Source organism: Cinclus cinclus, chromosome 15, assembly GCF_963662255.1.
Source record: "Cinclus cinclus chromosome 15, bCinCin1.1, whole genome shotgun sequence".
NCBI lineage: Eukaryota > Metazoa > Chordata > Aves > Passeriformes > Cinclidae > Cinclus > Cinclus cinclus.
Genome location: NC_085060.1, coordinates 6,755,994 through 6,774,499, shown reverse-complemented (window position 1 = coordinate 6,774,499; position 18,506 = coordinate 6,755,994). Strand labels below are relative to the sequence as shown.

Genomic DNA, 18,506 nt, shown 5'->3' with positions numbered 1-18,506 from the left:
CCAGCCCCTACTGCTGTGTACTGAACCCTGTAAAATCAGCTACTAAGTGAATGTGACAAGGAACAAAGCAATGCTTGCCTATCTAGATGAGATCAGACCTGAGTCCTTACAAATGATGTACCAGGGATTGTTTTAGCTCCACAGAACGCAGTAACACATTCTTTAATGGGAATTATGTAGACTTTGTTCAGTCAAAATTAAACTTAGAGATACCCTAAGAAAAGCTAATATAGAGGCAGTGAAATGAAATAGTTTACAGAAGCACAGACACAAGTTGAAGAATTTCCTGTTGGTGAGATTACATGTGAGGTACTGCACCAAGAGGGAGATAATTTGGGATTAGTGTTAGCATGTGAAAGCCACAGTGACCAGAAAACAATAAAGTGCATCTAAGATGCCAAGCATAAGCTGATCATCTGCTAAGATCAGAATTAATTTTCTTTTTCATATTCACTGCTATACACTTTGAATCATTTTCTTCAATCCTGAGAAAACCAACTGAAGGTCCTTTACCACTCATCACACAAAAGACTGAACAATAGACAAGGATTGCTAATCACAGGGCCTTATTTACATGCTGCTAGAAATTGTTACCTAGATGCTAGAAATTATGCTAGAAATCTTCTGGTGAGTGTTCCAATATATGGAATAAGGTTTCTAAAAACCAAGTAAGACAGTTTTGTGAGAGGAGGTTTTCAACATATTTGTTCAACTTTCGTAGCAGCACATGTATTTTCAGCTATTTATAATTTATTTAGAGCTGTCAGACTTGAGATTTTAAGTACCCTGGAGATTTTTCCTTAGCGCAAGAAAAAAAAAAAAAATCTATTTTAGTTATGTGATGAAAGATGACACAAAATCATGCTATAAGTTACATGAACAAAACCAAAGCTGCTTACACAACATGAAAACATTCTGGCCTATATTTCCTCCAAAATAAATAACCCCCACATAAAATACAATTATACAGTGGAAAAATACCAAAAGCAAATACCAACACCCTCTCCCCATGAATGCTCATTACTCACTTGCAACTCTCAACAGATTCAACAGGTTCTTGTACTAACCATGCACATCTAGTAAGATGGAAACAGCTTAAAGCAAAAAAAGCATTTGCAGTAATAACCCAGTAAAAATTACAATTAATTTAAATTCACATAATCTACTAATTTCACTTCTCATTATTATGATGTTATATAAATGACTGGAATGACTCCATCTGGAACATTTTATACAAGATATTAGAAATATCCAGGGGAAAAACAGGATAATGAAGCAGAAATTTCAGAAAATGGTAGTAAGTAAAACTAAGTCTCAACAGTTAAATTCTATAAGCCATAAAATACTTCATATTCTTACAATACTTCAATACTTCATGCACAATATTCACTGAAGGTATATTTAAAGCATATGCCAAATCTGGATCTCATAGAAGTTATGGAAGGGCTTATCATCAGAAAAGAATCACTTAACTCTGCAGTTACAGAATACTAGTATTACTTGTAAGGTTTTACCAATAAATATCCATTATTCACAAAATCAGAGACCTGAACAAAAAAACTCATCACTAATCTTACCTTTTATTATGTGAAGTTCCTCTGCCCTTCTAAGTATAGGATCCACCCATCTCTCTTTCTCAATGTAATTCCAGCAGATCACTTTACTCTTTCCACCCATGAGTTCCTGGAATCGTTAAAGTACCTTTGAAATTTCTCATGGTTAAGAAATATGGCTCAACAGAGCAAAAGAAAAGTCATAATTACTTTTCCCTTTTGTGATTACTACCATTTTTTCTTTTCCTTCCCTAACACTTTTCTTTTTCCTATTGTCTGTCTCTCCTAACTCACTCCTTTTGGTCAACATTCTCTCCTCCCTTTCTCTTACATTCTGCATGCATGGCAAAGCTCCCCAAAAACTTGTTGTATTTATTGCCCTCAGCTGAAAGATAAGGCTTTACAGAAGAGATAAATCTTCCATGATTTTTATTTGGACAGAGATACATCTGCAGTTTTTTATCTTCTGTACCTGCAGAAATTTGGGCAGGACTCAACTCTTCAATTTGCTCCATCAGTAGCCATTTTTAGTATCACAGTCTGCCTTAATGAGGTCTCTTTGATTTGTATACCTTGGAAATTAGCATGTACAAACATGTGTTCACTGACATAAAATATATATAGGCTGCCCCTTAAAAGTAAACACATAGAGTGGGACTATACATTTATTCTAACCCTCTCCTCTTCCAGATCCTATTTTCCTGTGAGGTCTCTGGTTTTACTGTATTCACTAGGCCCCCACGCGTTGCTCCCTGTTGCCAGGGGTCACAGTGGGACCAGCAGACACAAAAATCTGTTGTCAAACAATAACTGCGTTGTTCAAAACGCTCTATTAGAAGGGCAAAGCCTTGATGCAAAACACGCAATTGAAAGCAACAGGATACAGGTAAGACTGTCCTCACAGAGCAGGGCTGGATGAGAGCACTTCGGGAAATTCTGTCCCGAACAAAGTAGTGGCTAAAGAAAGCAAGGAGGTGAGCCGGGCCGCACTGAATTTTCATGTGCTAAATGGTTTTTAGTTATGACCAGAGGCGCGAAAGCTCTCCACCGCCCGGCTGCGGAGCCGGACAGGTACCCCGAGGTACTGAGGGCACGGCGCTCCCGGCGGAGGAGGGCACCTCGCCCATCGCCCAAACCTGGCGATGTCGCACCGGACACCCCCCGGGTAGGGCACACGCAGCTCCTTCCTCCCCTCTGCACCCACTGCCGGGCACCCGCCACTCCGGACCGCCGAGTACCAGGCCGTAACCCCATCCTTCCCCCCGGGTCGGCCGAGAACCCGCAGGAGCGACACGGCCGCGGTGCCACCGCCTCCCGGCCCGCCCCGACCCGCCCCTGGCACCCACCGTCCGGGCGGGCCGGCGGAGCGGATGGCGCGGAGCCGGCGGCGCAGGTAGGCGGCGGGCCCGGGGCCTCCATGGCCGCGCGGCGGCGGAGCGCTCCCCGCGGGAGCCGGTGCAGGGTCCCGGGCCGGGCCTCGGGCCCCGGCAGCTCCGGCCGCGGCCGGGACCGAGGCTGTGCCCGGCGCCGAGGCTGTGCCCGGCCGCGGGGGCGGCTGTTGGTGCGGCCCGAGCCCCGAGCGCGGCGCGGGCGGAGCGGGGCCCGCGGGCCGGGCCCGCCCCCAGGGAGGCCGCGCGGTTCCCCCCGCGCAGCTCCGCGGCTCCGGAGCCGGGAGCTTGTGGAGACTGATTTCCCGGGTCTCTGTGTGTTTGTAGGAAATAAACGGCTTCCGTTGTGAGGAGCGCGATGAAATTCGCTTGCCTTTCCTTTCGACAGCCCTACGCGGGGTTGGTTCTAAACCGAGTCAAAACAGTAGAGACTCGTTGGCGTCCTTTGCTAGTAGGTTACAAGAACTGCACCATTGCTATTCATATAGCTGTTAAGGACTGGGAAGATGAAACGTGGAGAGAAATTCTTCTGAATAGGTTCGGCATGACACCAAAACAACTGCAAGATTTGTTGGATGACGGGGAAAAATTTGGCAGAGGAGTTATTGCAGGTAAGTATCCATAGGTTATATTTTCTAAGCAAACTTTTGGTTCCTTAACAGTCAATTCAAATACAAATCTGCTTTATGTGTTTGCACGCATGACATTTCTTTGACGCTTCGAAGGAGTGGAGCATAACTTGTGATGCTGTTTGAACTCCTGTATGTTTCAGCATAATACATGTCAATTGCACGCTTCTTGCATTTTGACCTTAGGAACTCTTGCTGAAACCATTTTGCACTACTCATGGTCAAGCAAATTCATGATGTTGCAGTGCTTTCCATGTCATTTTAGAGTATACATAAATAAATCCTGGTTGAGTTTTACAAACCCCCCTCTGTCGCTTTTGGTATTTGGGCAGTGAAGTTTGTTCCTGTAACACACGGTGCCGAGGCAGTGATGTTTCACTGCACAAATTGTGCTCACATATAGCAGAGGTTGTGCACTGTACACTTACAAAGCTTTTATCCAGTGCTCATTTTGTGCTAATTTGTTGTAGGTATCTTTGTTACATCATCTTTCATTGTCATTTGAATACTTTTAGCTATTCCTGCACAACAAATTAATTCTATCACATACACTGAGCATTGTGGTGGTTCTACAGTGCTGAAAACTGTAGGTCCTACCTAATATGGAGATTTGCAGCCTTAACATAAATTACATGCTTTGTGGAGTAGGTAGGAATTTCAAAATAGTTTAATGATTTTAAAATGTTAATAGAACAGTGGCTTGAGAGGAACAGAGAAAGTTTTGTCCTTTACAGAAGCTAAGGCCAAGGCCAAATGTAACTCAGGAGTTTTGATAGCAGCTGTGTCTTGTTAGATGCAGGCTACTTTTCAGGGAGTTCTGCATCACTGGTTTGTGGTGATTTTTTACTGTACCCTCTCCCTTTTCTCCACTGGAGTTGAGTCACATGGACTTCTGCAGCAAACAACAGAGGTGGGAGGTATGCCTCCCTCTGACTGTGCTTTTCTAGTAACAAACTGGCTATTCTCTGTGTCCTCAGCAGGGGCTACTTGTCAAACTTTTCTCTAGATCAAACTGGCAACTAATTTTTTATTTTAATTATAAAATGCAGGATTAATTGACGTTGGAGAGACATCACTATATCCAGAAAACCTGCCTCCTGAAGAGATTCTGGAGCTGGAGAAGAAAGCTGTCCTCAGTAATCTAGAACAGAAATACTTGACTGTTGTTTCAAATCCCAGGTGGCTTCTGGAACCAGTTCCTGCCAGAGGGAGAAGAGGGGTGTGGTACGTGGACATCCCTGAAGAACTGATCCCTTCAGAAGTTTAGGTGTTGCCTTACTGTTAATTGTTCCTGCTTAAATGCAGACTTTTGAAATGGCAAATACATCTGAAGAACTGCTTGTTTGAGGCAAAACATACAAGATGCCTTTATGAGTATTAAAAGAAATTACTGTTTTTCTAGACGTTTCCTGTATAAACAACTAAGTAAATGCCTTTTTTTCAGTGTATGGTTATGGACTGTGTGCCAGTTTAAATGTAAATTAAAATTTCTTTTTGATACCTGCATCTCTGGTTGTTGGAAAACGGTACTTAAAAGCTAGCTGCCACAATTAATAGGACATCTGTCCCAGATCATACCTTGTCCTGCCTTAAAGGATAGATTCTTTTCATTCACGTCAGGCACATAAGATGTGCATATGATGGATATAGCTCTGTGACCTGACAGACTTTGCAGAAAGGTCATTTTGAGGAGGTGCTAGTACAAAATAAAATTGAGCAAGTATTAAATTTTTTCTCTTATTTAAGATGAAAAATACTAGTTATTTTTGAAAATCTAATACTGAATTCAAGACAAGTGTGAAGAAATACAAATAAGAGTCATTATGTTCTGGCACTCTCAAATGTTTTTCAAAATTCACACCCTACAGTATAGTGAAAATCCTGTAGTTTTTCTGGAGCAAATCCAGAACGTTTTTTGTGCCACACCTAGGCACAGCTCTAAAACCAGAACAGGACAAGTAGCAAAGCCTTTGTATTCAGACACTTTAGCGGAGCACTTAGGAAACTGTTCCCTTAGACTACAGCACTTCGGCCAGAGCCGGGCAAGGTACCTCACATCCCCAGTGCTGGCACCCGGGGCGTGCCTGCAGAGGCACTGTCTGAACCACCCGTGGAGCTGGGCTGTGACCTTGACACAGACCGTGCTGCTGCCAGCACAGCTGGAGGGGTGGGAGTGACTGCAGGGCAGGGCTGTGTGAAGCAGAGCAGCTCCCTGGCCCCAGCCAGGGCCTGCTGGGCCTGGGCTGAAGGGAAAGTGCAGAGGTTGGAGCTCGTCCGTGTTTGTCTGAGGAGCAGCACATGGAGTTGTATGGGCACCACTGCCTCGAGGACCTGCCTTGGCACTGTGCTCGGCAGGTGAGGCCTTCCCCAGTGCAGAGCTGTGCCTGTTCTCCCTTGGTCCTGCTGTGCAGTCTGCTCGTCTCCTGGGCAGTGGGTTCTCAAGCAAGCTCAACATATGATTTTCTTTTCCATGGTAGTGTGCAGGCAAATTGACATCCAGTAACAATCTCACTGATGACAGATTTTTTTTTAGCCAGAATGTAATAAAATAAATATATATAAAAATAAAATAAAACTGCAACAAAATTTAAATTGTGGGATGGCATAGTCCTGGGTTGGGTTTCAGGCAGTAGCTGGTCCACAGCCAAGGGGAGATCCAGAGCATCAGAAATGGAAGTGCTGCATCCAAGTTTTTCAGGCATACACCTTGAACAGATGCAGAAATGTCCACACACTCTGCACTTACTGCCATGCTAACAGTAAAGAAATGAGACCGATGGTATTTAAGCTATTTAAACTGTGGGTTACCTAAACACTGACAGCAGCAGCAAGGGTTTGGGAATATGAGACATCTGTTATTATAAACTACAGGACTACATTATTTCATAGACTATTTTTCCAAAGCATCTCAAAGTACAAGGCACACTGTCAAAGCAGGTCATCAGACAAAAAAATGCTATGCCAATACCAACAAGATCCTATCTTGAAAAGTTTAATCATTTACACTGACCAACACAAAGTTGGTAACAAAAACCAAGCTATGATATTTATACCAGCTAACCAACAGCTGTGAAACCTACCACAAATGTTTCTGGCATAGACCATACAGTGCAAGGAGGAACTGCTTATTAAACAGACAGTCTAATGGGAGAATGGTATATGCTGCTCAAGAAGATTCAGAACATGAAACTGGAAAAGCAACAAAAACATGTAACTCCCAAGCCAGCACAAAAGTTGAAATACTTACATGAAAATTGACATAGCTTACTCAAAAGCATCACGTAAGTCACCATATATTCTACTTTCCCCCCCAAAAAAAGTTTTCCAGTGTTACCTCAGAAGCGCAACACTCTTGTGTCTCTGTGGTTGAGACAATGATTGTGGCTGAACAGAGAAAGAAGTAAAGAGGTACTATGCTAAGGCATCATAAAGCATTTAAGAGACATGAAAACAAGTGTATATTTAGGACCTAAAAGACACCTGGAATAGCATAGGCATTTCATACAGGGTTTTTAAAAAAATACTTTTAGATAATACTTATACTGTACACAACAGGACTTTTAAACAATATATTACACTGCTAAAACTGTTCATATAAATACTATACAGGCAAGGGTGCAACCAACCTGTTAGGAAGGTTCACAAATTAGACAACCACATATTTCCGGAAAAGCACTCAGATTATCTTCAAGATGTCTGATTTGTGTAATCCAAGCCACTGATTCAGCAATACCTATTTTAAAGGAACTGGGACAAGGCATGAGATGAAATACATCTGTCCAATTCAAGTTTAATATGCTAATGTCATCTTAATCTGGCATATCAATGTTTAACTTGGGAGGTGGAATCACATATTTTCCAGGACTCTGTGTAATGACCACTCCAGTCTTTTTTCGAAACATTGGTGCAATTTTTGGCGGTTCGGGCAGTGGCATTTCTTCTGTCTCTTCATTATCTTCATGATGAAGATCGTAAGAGATATTTCCATATTCTCGCAAGAACGGGAAAATTTCAAGTAGGAACTGGCAAAAATCTTTGCGAATTCCAAACCACCCTAAAAGAAACCAGATCATTTTACATTATTAACAGAGTCAACACTTAATTAAGTAGACGGACTATGTAAGGTCTCTTGATTGTTTGCATATAAATACAGTTTGTTAATGCTGCTTCTCAGCCTTCCTTATGCCTATCATAACATTACAGTTTAGGTTATATACAGAAAGACAATCTGTACAAGCATTTGTGCAGTTCCATGTCTGCAAGTGCATGCCTGTGTGTATATCCATCTACAAATATTAGAGCTTCACTATCCCAGCAAGAGTCAATTTCATTTCACACATTACACAGTGTTGGGTCACATCAGTACAGAGAAGGAACACAAAAGGCTTTGCATCTCAACCAAAGTAAATAAGTGTCACAGAGGAGGACACTGTAAGCACTGAAACCTTACTACAACTGCCTGAAAACAGTAGCAGAAGAAAAGCCCTTTTTGAAAGTACAAATCTTAATAAAATACATTGATTTTTAATCTGTTTCCAGTATTCTGAAATACTTACAGTGATTGCCTCCTTTTTGTCCAAATGTTGTTGCCATTAATGTTATCAGTGAAAGCCAGAGAGGAACAAATATGGGTATGAAAGAAAAAGAATTATGCCCATCCAATCTGTGTACCAGTAAGATCTAAATGGCAAAAGAAAATTATGTAATGTCAGTTTGATTGCAATACTCACTTTCAAACTGCCTAAAGCATATGCTGGATCTGAAATCTTTAATTTCACACATCTGTGAGGAAAAAATGGCCTTCACAGCAGCATGTAGTTATAGTTCCAATGTGATGCAGATTTTACTCAAGAAACTTTAAAAGAAACATAGATGTCTTAGGCTGCAATACAGGATGTGACCAAAAGTATGTATTCTATCACCATGTGTTGAAATCAGGTGGGGCACTGGATATCTCTCTCTGTGGGAGATACTCCCTGCTAATGGGCCATCTGTTAAAAACCCATACAGCTTTGTTCTTTTATCTTTTCCAGACCCATCCTTCTTCCACGGAGATATCTTCTATCAATGGCCCATTGAGTCCCACTGCCTGACTGATAAAATTCCATCATCCCATTGGGAGATGCTTCACCCAGGGGGTGGAGCCAGGCATTCCTACCTAGATATAATCTGATATTTGGATTACCAAACCAGCCTTTTTCCACTGGATCCCAGAGGAAAACCTGAGCTTTCCACATCACCACTGGACCTTCGGAGGAAAAATGCACCCTTCTACAGGATCACTGCTTCAATAGAACCACATCTGTGACTGCAGGAGGATGCAGCCACCATTTAATGGGACTGCTACCAACACCCTCACTGACTGATGGGGTGTCAGGTTGTGTTCTGACTCTGTCAGTGTTTTGGATTTTTGTATTACTGTGTTTCTATTTTAATTTTTTCCTAGTGAAGAACTGTTATTCCTATTCCCATATCTTTGCCTGAGAGCTCCTTAATTTCAAAATTATAGTATTTGGAGGGTAGGGGTTTACATTTTTCATTTCAAGAGAGGCTCCTGCCTTTCTTAGCAGACACCTGTCTTTCAAACCAAGACAACAGAATTCTTATTTGTGTCTCATATTTGCTGTTAATATTTTATTTAAAAACAGAGCAGCATTCTCATTTCAGTAAGTTAAAAAATCATCATTCATTACTTTTTGAAAAAAAGAATAAGACACATCAAATTCATTATGGCTTTTCCTACCTCAAATGTGAGCAGTGGAACTACAATTGTCATCCAGCTGACAGCCATGGTTATGTGTGTCCTCCTCTGCTCAGCAATGACATCCATGGAACGCAGGAACAGCACAGACCACACAATGTAATAGAGGACAACAAGGCACAGGAAGGACATCAAGATCCACAGTGGAACACAGACAACCTGAAAGAAAGACACCTTTCATTTGTTTCAACTGTGGATTTGTTTTGTTTGTTTTTTTCAAATAGAGTCTACGTATTAAGCCTGAACAAGAAAATTAGGTCTTCAACTAATATAATGTCTAACAGAAGGCCATCAAACTCATGTGACTCAAACTCAAGTTGGGATTCCCCAACTTTCTAACCCCATCAAGTTGAAAAAATTCAAAATTTAGGCAATGTAGTTCAACTTTGGTAAGACTTCTGTGATTTTGCATGGGTTCAAACTGTACTTGAAACTGATTTTTAGCAAGTACTTCCTATACTGGATACCTTACTTTAAAGGGTTTCAATCCTTTCTCAAGTTTTTTTTACAATAGAAAGGGCAGATATAACCATGCCAGTGTCAGTTTTATGGTAGTTTACAGAAACCCAGACACAAACAGCACTTTTGTATTCTAAAGGCACTTGGGACAGGACATCTCAGCAGTTTTGACAGTGACTTCTAGCAGAGTAGGTGGATTTACATTCATGGTACCACAACAAATAAAAATAGTTATTTACCAATACATTCTCTAACTCACCAATCATTTTCATGGCTTGTGTAGTGTTCCCATTGGGAACTCTGGGCGAGAATTTCCCTTTCTACTGCTGCTCAGAGATTAACTACAGTTGATGGCACATTCCTTAGTCCTCAGAGGACATGCCCAAAGGGCAGCCTCTGATTCCCATGGTCACTGAATGAAATGCAAGACTTTCATTAAAGGATTGCTAAGCAAGTAAAAATGGGATAATGGACTGATCACGTATTAACTGTTCCCAGAATAAATACCTTAATGAAATTCAGCATTTAAACAAATATAAGAAAACACTGGTTACATACAAGCCATGGCCATCTGATGATCTCATCTAGTCTGAGTGCAATAAATATGAACTGCAGAATATTGACTGAACACAAGATTTCCAGCTAGAAAAAGAAAAAAAACAGTTAACTCTTAGTATGATAAACTTACTTCCAGAATAACCAATGAACCTGTCAAAGCACTTCTCTGACCCTATTCTTATCAGAGAAATATGAAAATTTATTTGCATTTACATTTTCTATTGCTAAACATCCCTCAATTTTTGTGGGTGTAATCCCAACCACATAATGTACTCAGCCGTTTCCAAGATCATCTTAGTATTAAAAAAAAAAAAAAAGGCACTTGAGAGTACTTAGAGAAATAAGAAAGGCCAAACTAATCAGAATGAAAGAAGCAAGGCATCAGAAAACAACTGTACTTTTCATACAAGAAATACCACTAGAATTAAATTAAGCAGTAAAAAGACCTTAAACTTAAAAGTCACAAAATTAATCTTCTGGAGTATTTTCGTAGTTTCAGTAATAGGCAGAACTACCAACAGTCCAAATTAAGTCTAATTAAAATTAAAAGCTCTAGCTAGGGAAAAAAGTGAATACATGCAATATTGGAATATGACATCCAAATTCAAATAATTTACTGTATAATTGAACGAGATTTTAAATGACACTGAAGACATGGGTTTTGTGACAATAGAGAAAAGCAATACTTGTTAAAATGTTAGCGAAAGGTTCTCATGAGTCCTGCTTGCCACTATGAGAAACAGCCCTTCATTATTCTTTTTTTTAAAGTCTGTGTCAAGATTGAACAAAGTGAGACAATGAAACACCATCACACTTGGCAAGATTTTATTTCCGAAGTTTATGGGCAGCCCTACAATGGGTAGGATTATCAGAGATCACAGAATTATTATCTGAAAAGTCTAACTGAAGCTTTTGAATGCAAGTTGGAAACATTACTCATTTTAATAAAAAGCATGCAGTTATGTAAGGCCTCTTTTAAATGTAATATTTCTCTGAAGGCAGACACTACATGCTACTTTTCACTAACACACGATTGCTTAGATTGTGATCTGGATAAATGCCTTTGAAAGTTACAGTGCAGGGAGTCAAAAAATCCAACAGGCAGCAGGCACTTGCCAGCTTTAAGGACCACACCAAAGCCTCCACTGTTCAACTACAAATTACTTTGAAAAGACTGAAAAAGTAGATTTAAAATTTTTTACCACTGGCTTTCTTAAAACCATAAACCACCAAAGCCACCCCCCCCTCCCCACTCAAGTGTAAGACCAAGCAACCAGAAAGCTGCAAGAGCAAAGAGAGAGAGAAAAATATAAAAATCAGAGGATTGGTTGCTGTAAATAATTTTTAGACTCAAGTTAACATATGAGATGTATATGGCAAGGGCACACATATTTGCAGTGCTCACAACTTAATAAATTCAACATGCTTTAAATAGTGTTTTACTGACTATAAAATAGTGTAACACATAAAAGGAAGCTTTTTCTGAGCCCATCATGATACAGAGACAAAACCCCCAGCACGTACTTACCGATCACCTAATCAGATGCAGAACAAGAATAAAAAGATCATGTATTTCAGATTAAATATTTATGAAAATAATAACAGATTAACAATTGCTTTGATTACTCAAGTCAAAAACTGATGTCCTGGATTAAAGGTAGACCCCTCATGTTTCTAGCAAATGAAAGGGAAATAATGAAATCTTCAGAGAGTAAAAAGAAGAGAAAGCAGAACAGCAATAAGTGAAGATGACTAAGAGTAAAAAAGAAAATAATAAAAATTAGTTGAGACAGCTGTTGCCTTTTATGGATTCCACTTTCTTCTGCCAGTATTTAGCAGCTATGCAGTCATCTGTAAATCAGTGGGCAATCAAGCATCATCCAGTAGATGGCAAGCACTTCCACACAAATTTTACTTTTAGCAATGGTTAACTGGTAATAGAATCCTGCAAAATAAAATTCTATTGCCAAATGTTTCAAAATGAACTTAGGATTTCAGTTTACCAGCCATCATCAACTATCGCTTACCAAGAATGTTTCTCTCTAGTGAAAATCTCATCTTATGTTAACGTTAGAGAAACAGGCCCTTGAAATACCTGAAAAAGCTGAGCCTCATCTAAAAATCAGATTTTTAACTGTCACAGGGTAGTTTGAGGACATAACAAAATGAAAAACTCCTTAAAAAATCAATATGAAATCTAAGTTTATTGCAAAATGTCACAATTTTGAGCCTACCTTGAGAATCCATCCAAGGTTCTTTCAAAACCAAAGGGAGTTAGAGATAAGATAGAAGCAGAAAATAAAACCCAAATGTTACTGCCTACCTTTCAGATTCCCAAATTAAAGATAAAACACACAGATTGTGATATTAAGACATGCGGGGGTCTGGAAACTCAATTCTGCCGAGAGATACTGCTTTGCAATCAGTGGAATTTTTTTCTGTTGTTTCCATGTAAGTGTCTGGTATTGATCTGCACTGCAGTGTTCCTGACAAGTTATTTTAACACAAAATAATAAAAAAGCAGGTTCAAAACATGCTGCAATTTGGTAGTTGAAAAAACTAGAAGATACTAGAAAAAGTTATATTACTGACCCTGATGTCACTCCCATTTGCAGGCGAGTGCAATTAATTGGACTGATGTAGTCTTCACTTATTGAGCTTTCTTGAGAGACAAACTGCCACAGAATTGATCCCAAGTCCTGCACTGCCATGACTTTTACACATCAAAAATGAAGCCTCACCTCCAGAGACCTGTCGTGTCGGAATCCCCACACACAAGCTGCAACTGAGACTGGAGACACAAAGAACAGTGGCATGAAGACCAGAAGCCAGAAATGGGTTCCTCTTTCAATCCTGTCACACACCAGGACTTCAAACATCAGCAGTAGCAGGTGGATGCCTACTGCAATTAACATAGCTTTGAACTCCACACACGTTTCTCCTTCTGCTCTGAAGAGAGGATAAGGAAGAATTTACTTGCCTGTAAGAAAGCACATTACCCTGCAAATATCCCAGGACATTTGCTTGAGCTTCAGATATTAACACTTGTTTTTAATAAACATACCCATTATACCCAAACTCCACTCCTGATGACCTAAGCATATTTCTTACCAATAAAGCTGCACACTGGAAATATTTTACTCAAAGGGTGCAGTGGGATTTTTACAATATGAAAATTTTTTAAGGATTCCGTAGCTGGGCAGATAGAACAGGATTCCTCTCCTAGTATATCAACAGTCAGCTATCATGCAGGCTGTTAGGAAATAAGCTGAATTTAAAATGATCTGTTTCAATTTCTGCACCAGCGCTCCCTGAATTAACATCTTTCCCTAGAATTTCTTTATTTACCTAAGCCAGAGTATTGCAATAGATATTTTCTGTTGTTAAAAGTAAAATGCCTGTAAAGTAACAGCACACAGCTTCTCCCTACACCATTAGACCCACTACCAGAAGGAGCAAACAAGATCTGAACGACACCACATGAGGGTGTATCAGGAGATCTCTGCACCAAAATTTTTCATTTAAAATTCACCACAGACAGAAAATACATTTATTGCACTTCATTTAAGGTAATTTTTCTTCTGCCCTGGGAACTTCAAATTCACATTCTATCCAAATTACCAAAAAAACTCAACACTGATGTATTTAAAGATGTGAAAGTTATTTTGTCCCAGACTGACAAGACACGACATTCCCTCAGTTTTGCCAAACAAACATCATCAACTTACCGATACTGTGGGTTTCGGGCCCATACTCCTGTTCCCACTGAGGCACCAACAATCACCATTAACTTCCACAGCCATATGGGAGCAAACACAGCCCAGTAACTCCACTGAATTTTGTCATCCAGACGTAGAGAGAGCAGCACAGAGAAGAGCAGCAGGCAAGCATAAATAAGGAATTTGCTATTGAACAAACAAACAAAACAACCCGGTGAGGAATCAAGGCAGGCAACTTCACATTAGCTTTGTAGAGGACAACAAAATCAGTGGCAGCTGAAATTGCAGTGGGATACTTCCTAAGAGAAAACGTGTCAAGCTCATTTATAAAATATCAAATACTTCATCACAGATACAGCATAGATGGTCATCTCTTTCAGTTATAAAACCATTGCTTCAAGGAAACACATCAAATGCATTTTTGCATAACAATCTCAGTGAATGGACTGAGATAAATAGTTTCCTTCCACAAGGATCCAGTTAGGAGCTGTATTACTAGAGGCTCACAAATATACCAGCTGCATGTTTTTAAAAAATATGTTCTGTCATACAAATCAAATGAAGTAGCTTTTGATACTCAAAATCGAGTTGCATAATTTATGACATTTTATCACACCACTTTTAACTAAATGTAAAAAGTTATTACAAATTGTAAATTCATATTCAGTTAAAAAAACAATATTATAGAAAAAAAATCCAACAGGTTAAACTTTTAGCAAAGCTACCTATTATACACTGAAGTTTTTCACTGGAATATTGAGGATGATGCTTAAAAATCTGAAATAACTACACTGATACAGTTTGTAACACAGTCAATCTAAGAATGAATAAACATATCCAGAATACTTGAGCAGTGGCACAGCAACTTCTTGAACCACCAAAAATCAGACACAGTAGGCGATTTCTTCAAAGTGCAGGAAGGGAAAAGTCTCCCTCAATCCACCAGAATCTCATGGACTGCTTTATAAAACATGTAACTAGGTTTCAGCACTGCTTCAGTGAAGTAATCGTATGCATTTAAAACATGGAAAACCTAAGGTAAGGAATAATGCAGCAACAGTCAGGAATACTACCATTTCTCCAACAGCACTACTCAAGCTACCCACCATCACTCATATCACATAACAAAGCATTCATCAGATCAGAATCATACATTTGATATCAAGATGTTTTGTCTCTACTAAGAACAATGTCTCATCTGCACCTTAATAATGAAAAACAGATTTATTGTGTCAACATCTCCCCACATGCTTTATGAAACTACCTCGGGACAGGATGATATAAACTGGTCACACTTCATAGTAACAAAGAGATGTCTCAGTTCCTTGGCTAGTCATCCCTTTTTGACATTAAGTATTTCTGCAATTTGTACTTTCCCTGGCTCCTCAATAAATACAGCAGTAAAATACCACTGCTCTCCGGGTGGTCCAGGCGTACCAAAACACAAAGACACCTGCAAAAGTGCAACATTCAGCTTGCTCATTCATCACTCAGCACCCAAACAAGATGCAAGCATTGCTCTGCACTCACTTTATAAGGGTCTAGGATTTCTGCTCTTACTTTTCCATTATTCTGACCACACATATTTCAATTGTTAATTTCAGCCTCTGTAACAATGCATTTCCTGGAGCTTTAGTTACCCTTCTGTTTGTCTAAACAACTGACTGAATACAGCCTGCTATAATTGGCATCATATAAGGCATCTTTCACGTGCAATTTTTTTCCAGGACTCTCAGCATCTCAAGCCACGTTGCACAACTTACTCGCAGGCCTTTAGTCTGTGGTCTTGAAATATCTGGTAAAACCTGGTAAAATTTAACTCGTTCTCTCCGTTTCTTTAAAAGTTATATGTCCGTACTTGCGTGGAGAGCCACCAGAACCCTAGGTTGCAGTGACCATCTGATTGTTAATTTTAAGGGAGCCCGAAGGAAGGGCTCGCCTTCCGCGGTGCTCCCCGTGTAGCCCAGGGTTGTTCACACCTGGGGACACGGAGCCTCCACCTCACGGTCACACCCTGCGCGGAGGCATGCGGAGCCTCCGCACCCCAAAGTACGGCGGTGAAACACTTAAACACCCGAATGAACCTGGCAGTAATCGGAGAAAGCTGTACAATCACAAAGCAGATGACCAGAAGTAGGGCTGGAAAGCAGATGTAGAGCGCTCGCTTTCCCAGCCCCTGAACGCGAACCAGCCGCGGGGAGCACGCACCCACACCCGGGGCGCTGGGAAGGCTGGCTTCGACGATCTCAGAGATCTTTTCCAACACGGTCGATTCAATGATTCTGGACAGGAAACCGGCCGGGAACGGCGTGTTCCAAATGCCACCAGAGCTGCCGGTGCGGAAGGGCCACCCGAGGCCGCCCTCCTCTCCAAAGATGACGGGTCCCCACCCAGCGCTGCTCCCGACCGGGCGCCCGGGCTAACCCTGCCAGGCCGGCGCTGCCCGTGCCGTACTCACCTGGGGTTGAAGTCCTGGAAGAAGCCGCGCAGGTTCATCGCGGCCCCTCTACCAGGCGCTCATGGCGCGGCCCCGCCGCCTCTCCAGGGCTTGGCCTGCCCGGGCCTCGCCGTCGCCTCGCGCATGCGCGCGGGCCCCTGCCGGGAACCGGACGGGCCGAGCACGGCCGGGCTCCGCGAGCGGGCGCTGCGCATGCGTAGGGGGCGGGGCGGCCAGGGCCGGGGCCGGGGCCGCTCGAGGAATGTTTTCCTCATTTCTGGCCCAAACCAGCCTTCTCCCTGTGTAAACCCCGTCGTGCGGGGCCTGGTGCTACGTGGTCTCGTGAAAGTCCGTCTCCAGTTCTGTCGGAGCCCCTTAGGTACCACTGGAAGGTGCTCTAAGGTCTCCCTGGAGCCTCTCGTCTCCGGGCTGAGCAGAATTTGGATAACAGTTTCAGAATCTCTGTGCAACTCTGGGACATTTCAGTGTCTGGGACCATTTACATACCCGGGCATTTAGGGACAGCTCTACAAAAAGTTTATTGTAATCCAGTATTCGCTGAGAAATGTTTCAATTACAAATTTGAAAAAACCGAGACTACGTGTATGTACCTTCTTAGAGACAAAATATTGGGTACTAAAAATCTTCAGCCGAGCTAGAAAAGGCATAAAAAGAATCAAGGTGGACTTCAGTGAAATAAATTGTTGCCAGAAAGGAGAAAACTGGGCTTTCTGTTGTTTGGGATTTTTTTGTTTGTCCATTTGTTTAAGTGAAAATAATTAGCTGGTGGAACAACTGACCCTAAGAAAAAGAAGATGTTTCATTTTTAAATAAAGTCTGTATGGCTCTCTGAGAGATAGATGCTATTCTAATTCATGCTGGTGAGTTTGACTGTAAGAAGACCCATGAAATTCTTTAGCAGATCAAGCTAGTTTACCTGATGACTCCATGCCAGGGTAGATTATCTGGTGGAAGTTTTTTGAAGTGAAAATCCCCAAAGATCCTCCCTTGGAGTTATATTGGAAATGAAATGATAATTAAAAAAAGCAAAAACAACAACAAAAAACCCAAAACCCACACAACAACAACAAAATAAAAAAAAAAAACAAACATGAAAACAAAACCACAAAAAACCTACAATCATATCTTAAGTTTTGGCTTTTGCAGAAAAATGAAATTAAATAAATAATCTACATCTTCCACCACCTACTAGCAGGACTGATAATTTATACCAACTAAGAAATTAGGTATACATGCAGTGTGATTTGTTAATCACAAAACAGCCCACAGCTGTTTGTAGCCCTTGAGAGTAGTCATTAGTTACTACAGATCTACTCAAAGGTGTGATTCATCTGGAGATATTCACTGGCAGACTGTAGCTACAACTGTAAGTCCACTGGCAAGAGCACAAAACAGCTGACAGACATCCACACCAGGAGCTCCCTACACAATCTGTTCAAGTGCATGTCAAGCAAGGGCATGTCAAAGGTTACAAGAAAGCAAGGACATTCCAGCACAAGGAATGGCAGTGAGGAGGGTGTGAGGAAACTGGGGAGAAATCAGGATAAGAGAGAAGCAAGAATACATAATGAAAAAAAAATGGTCATTTGTAACAGAAGGAAAGGATGAAGGTTAGACAGTCTTCAGAGACTGATAAGACAGAAAGGGCCACAATAGGATCTGTGCCAGGGCAGTACAAAAGCTTGTAAGGAACCAAAGAATTAACAGGCTTAAACGATTGAAAACTAGAACCTTGCTTTTCATTATTCTTCTGAAACAGTTGAGCCTCATCGGTTTGGAAGAGAGAACAGTTATGCATAATATTGTTGTCCAAGATAAAATACATCTACTGCAATAAAGAAGCTACTAGACAAGACCTGTAAACATAATCTGCAGCCAGATGCAATCACAGAACAAGGTCAAAATATCAGTAACAAGGAATTAGCTTGAGAACTTTTAATAATTCAGAAGGCTAATAAAGCAGCATGGCATTTCTGAGAAT

General features: G+C 41.0%; 2 protein-coding genes across 5 annotated transcripts; one reads left to right on the top strand and one right to left on the bottom strand.

Moving 5' to 3' along the window:
• Nucleotides 1-3,293: 3,293 nt before the first annotated feature.
• LOC134050202 (EOLA-like protein) lies at nt 3,294-4,837 on the top strand. Its single transcript, XM_062503120.1, has 2 exons — nt 3,294-3,552; nt 4,620-4,837. Exons 1-2 carry the CDS (start codon nt 3,300-3,302, stop codon nt 4,835-4,837), a joined length of 471 nt encoding a protein of 156 aa, XP_062359104.1. The 5' UTR covers nt 3,294-3,299.
• A 1,709-nt stretch (nt 4,838-6,546) lies between these two features.
• Nucleotides 6,547-16,619, bottom strand: TMEM185A (transmembrane protein 185A). Of its 4 annotated transcripts, XM_062502897.1 has the most exons (7): nt 16,526-16,619; nt 14,077-14,253; nt 13,090-13,297; nt 10,349-10,432; nt 9,314-9,490; nt 8,127-8,250; nt 6,547-7,624 (listed from the first exon to the last, which is right to left on the bottom strand). In XM_062502897.1, the coding sequence occupies exons 1-7, from the start codon at nt 16,561-16,563 to the stop codon at nt 7,380-7,382; spliced, it is 1,053 nt and encodes a 350-aa protein (XP_062358881.1). In that variant the 5' UTR covers nt 16,564-16,619; the 3' UTR covers nt 6,547-7,379. The 4 variants fall into 4 exon arrangements, with proteins under 4 accessions (XP_062358881.1, XP_062358882.1, XP_062358883.1 ...); XM_062502898.1 differs by lacking the exon at nt 8,127-8,250; XM_062502899.1 differs by lacking the exon at nt 14,077-14,253.
• Nucleotides 16,620-18,506: the final 1,887 nt, after the last annotated feature.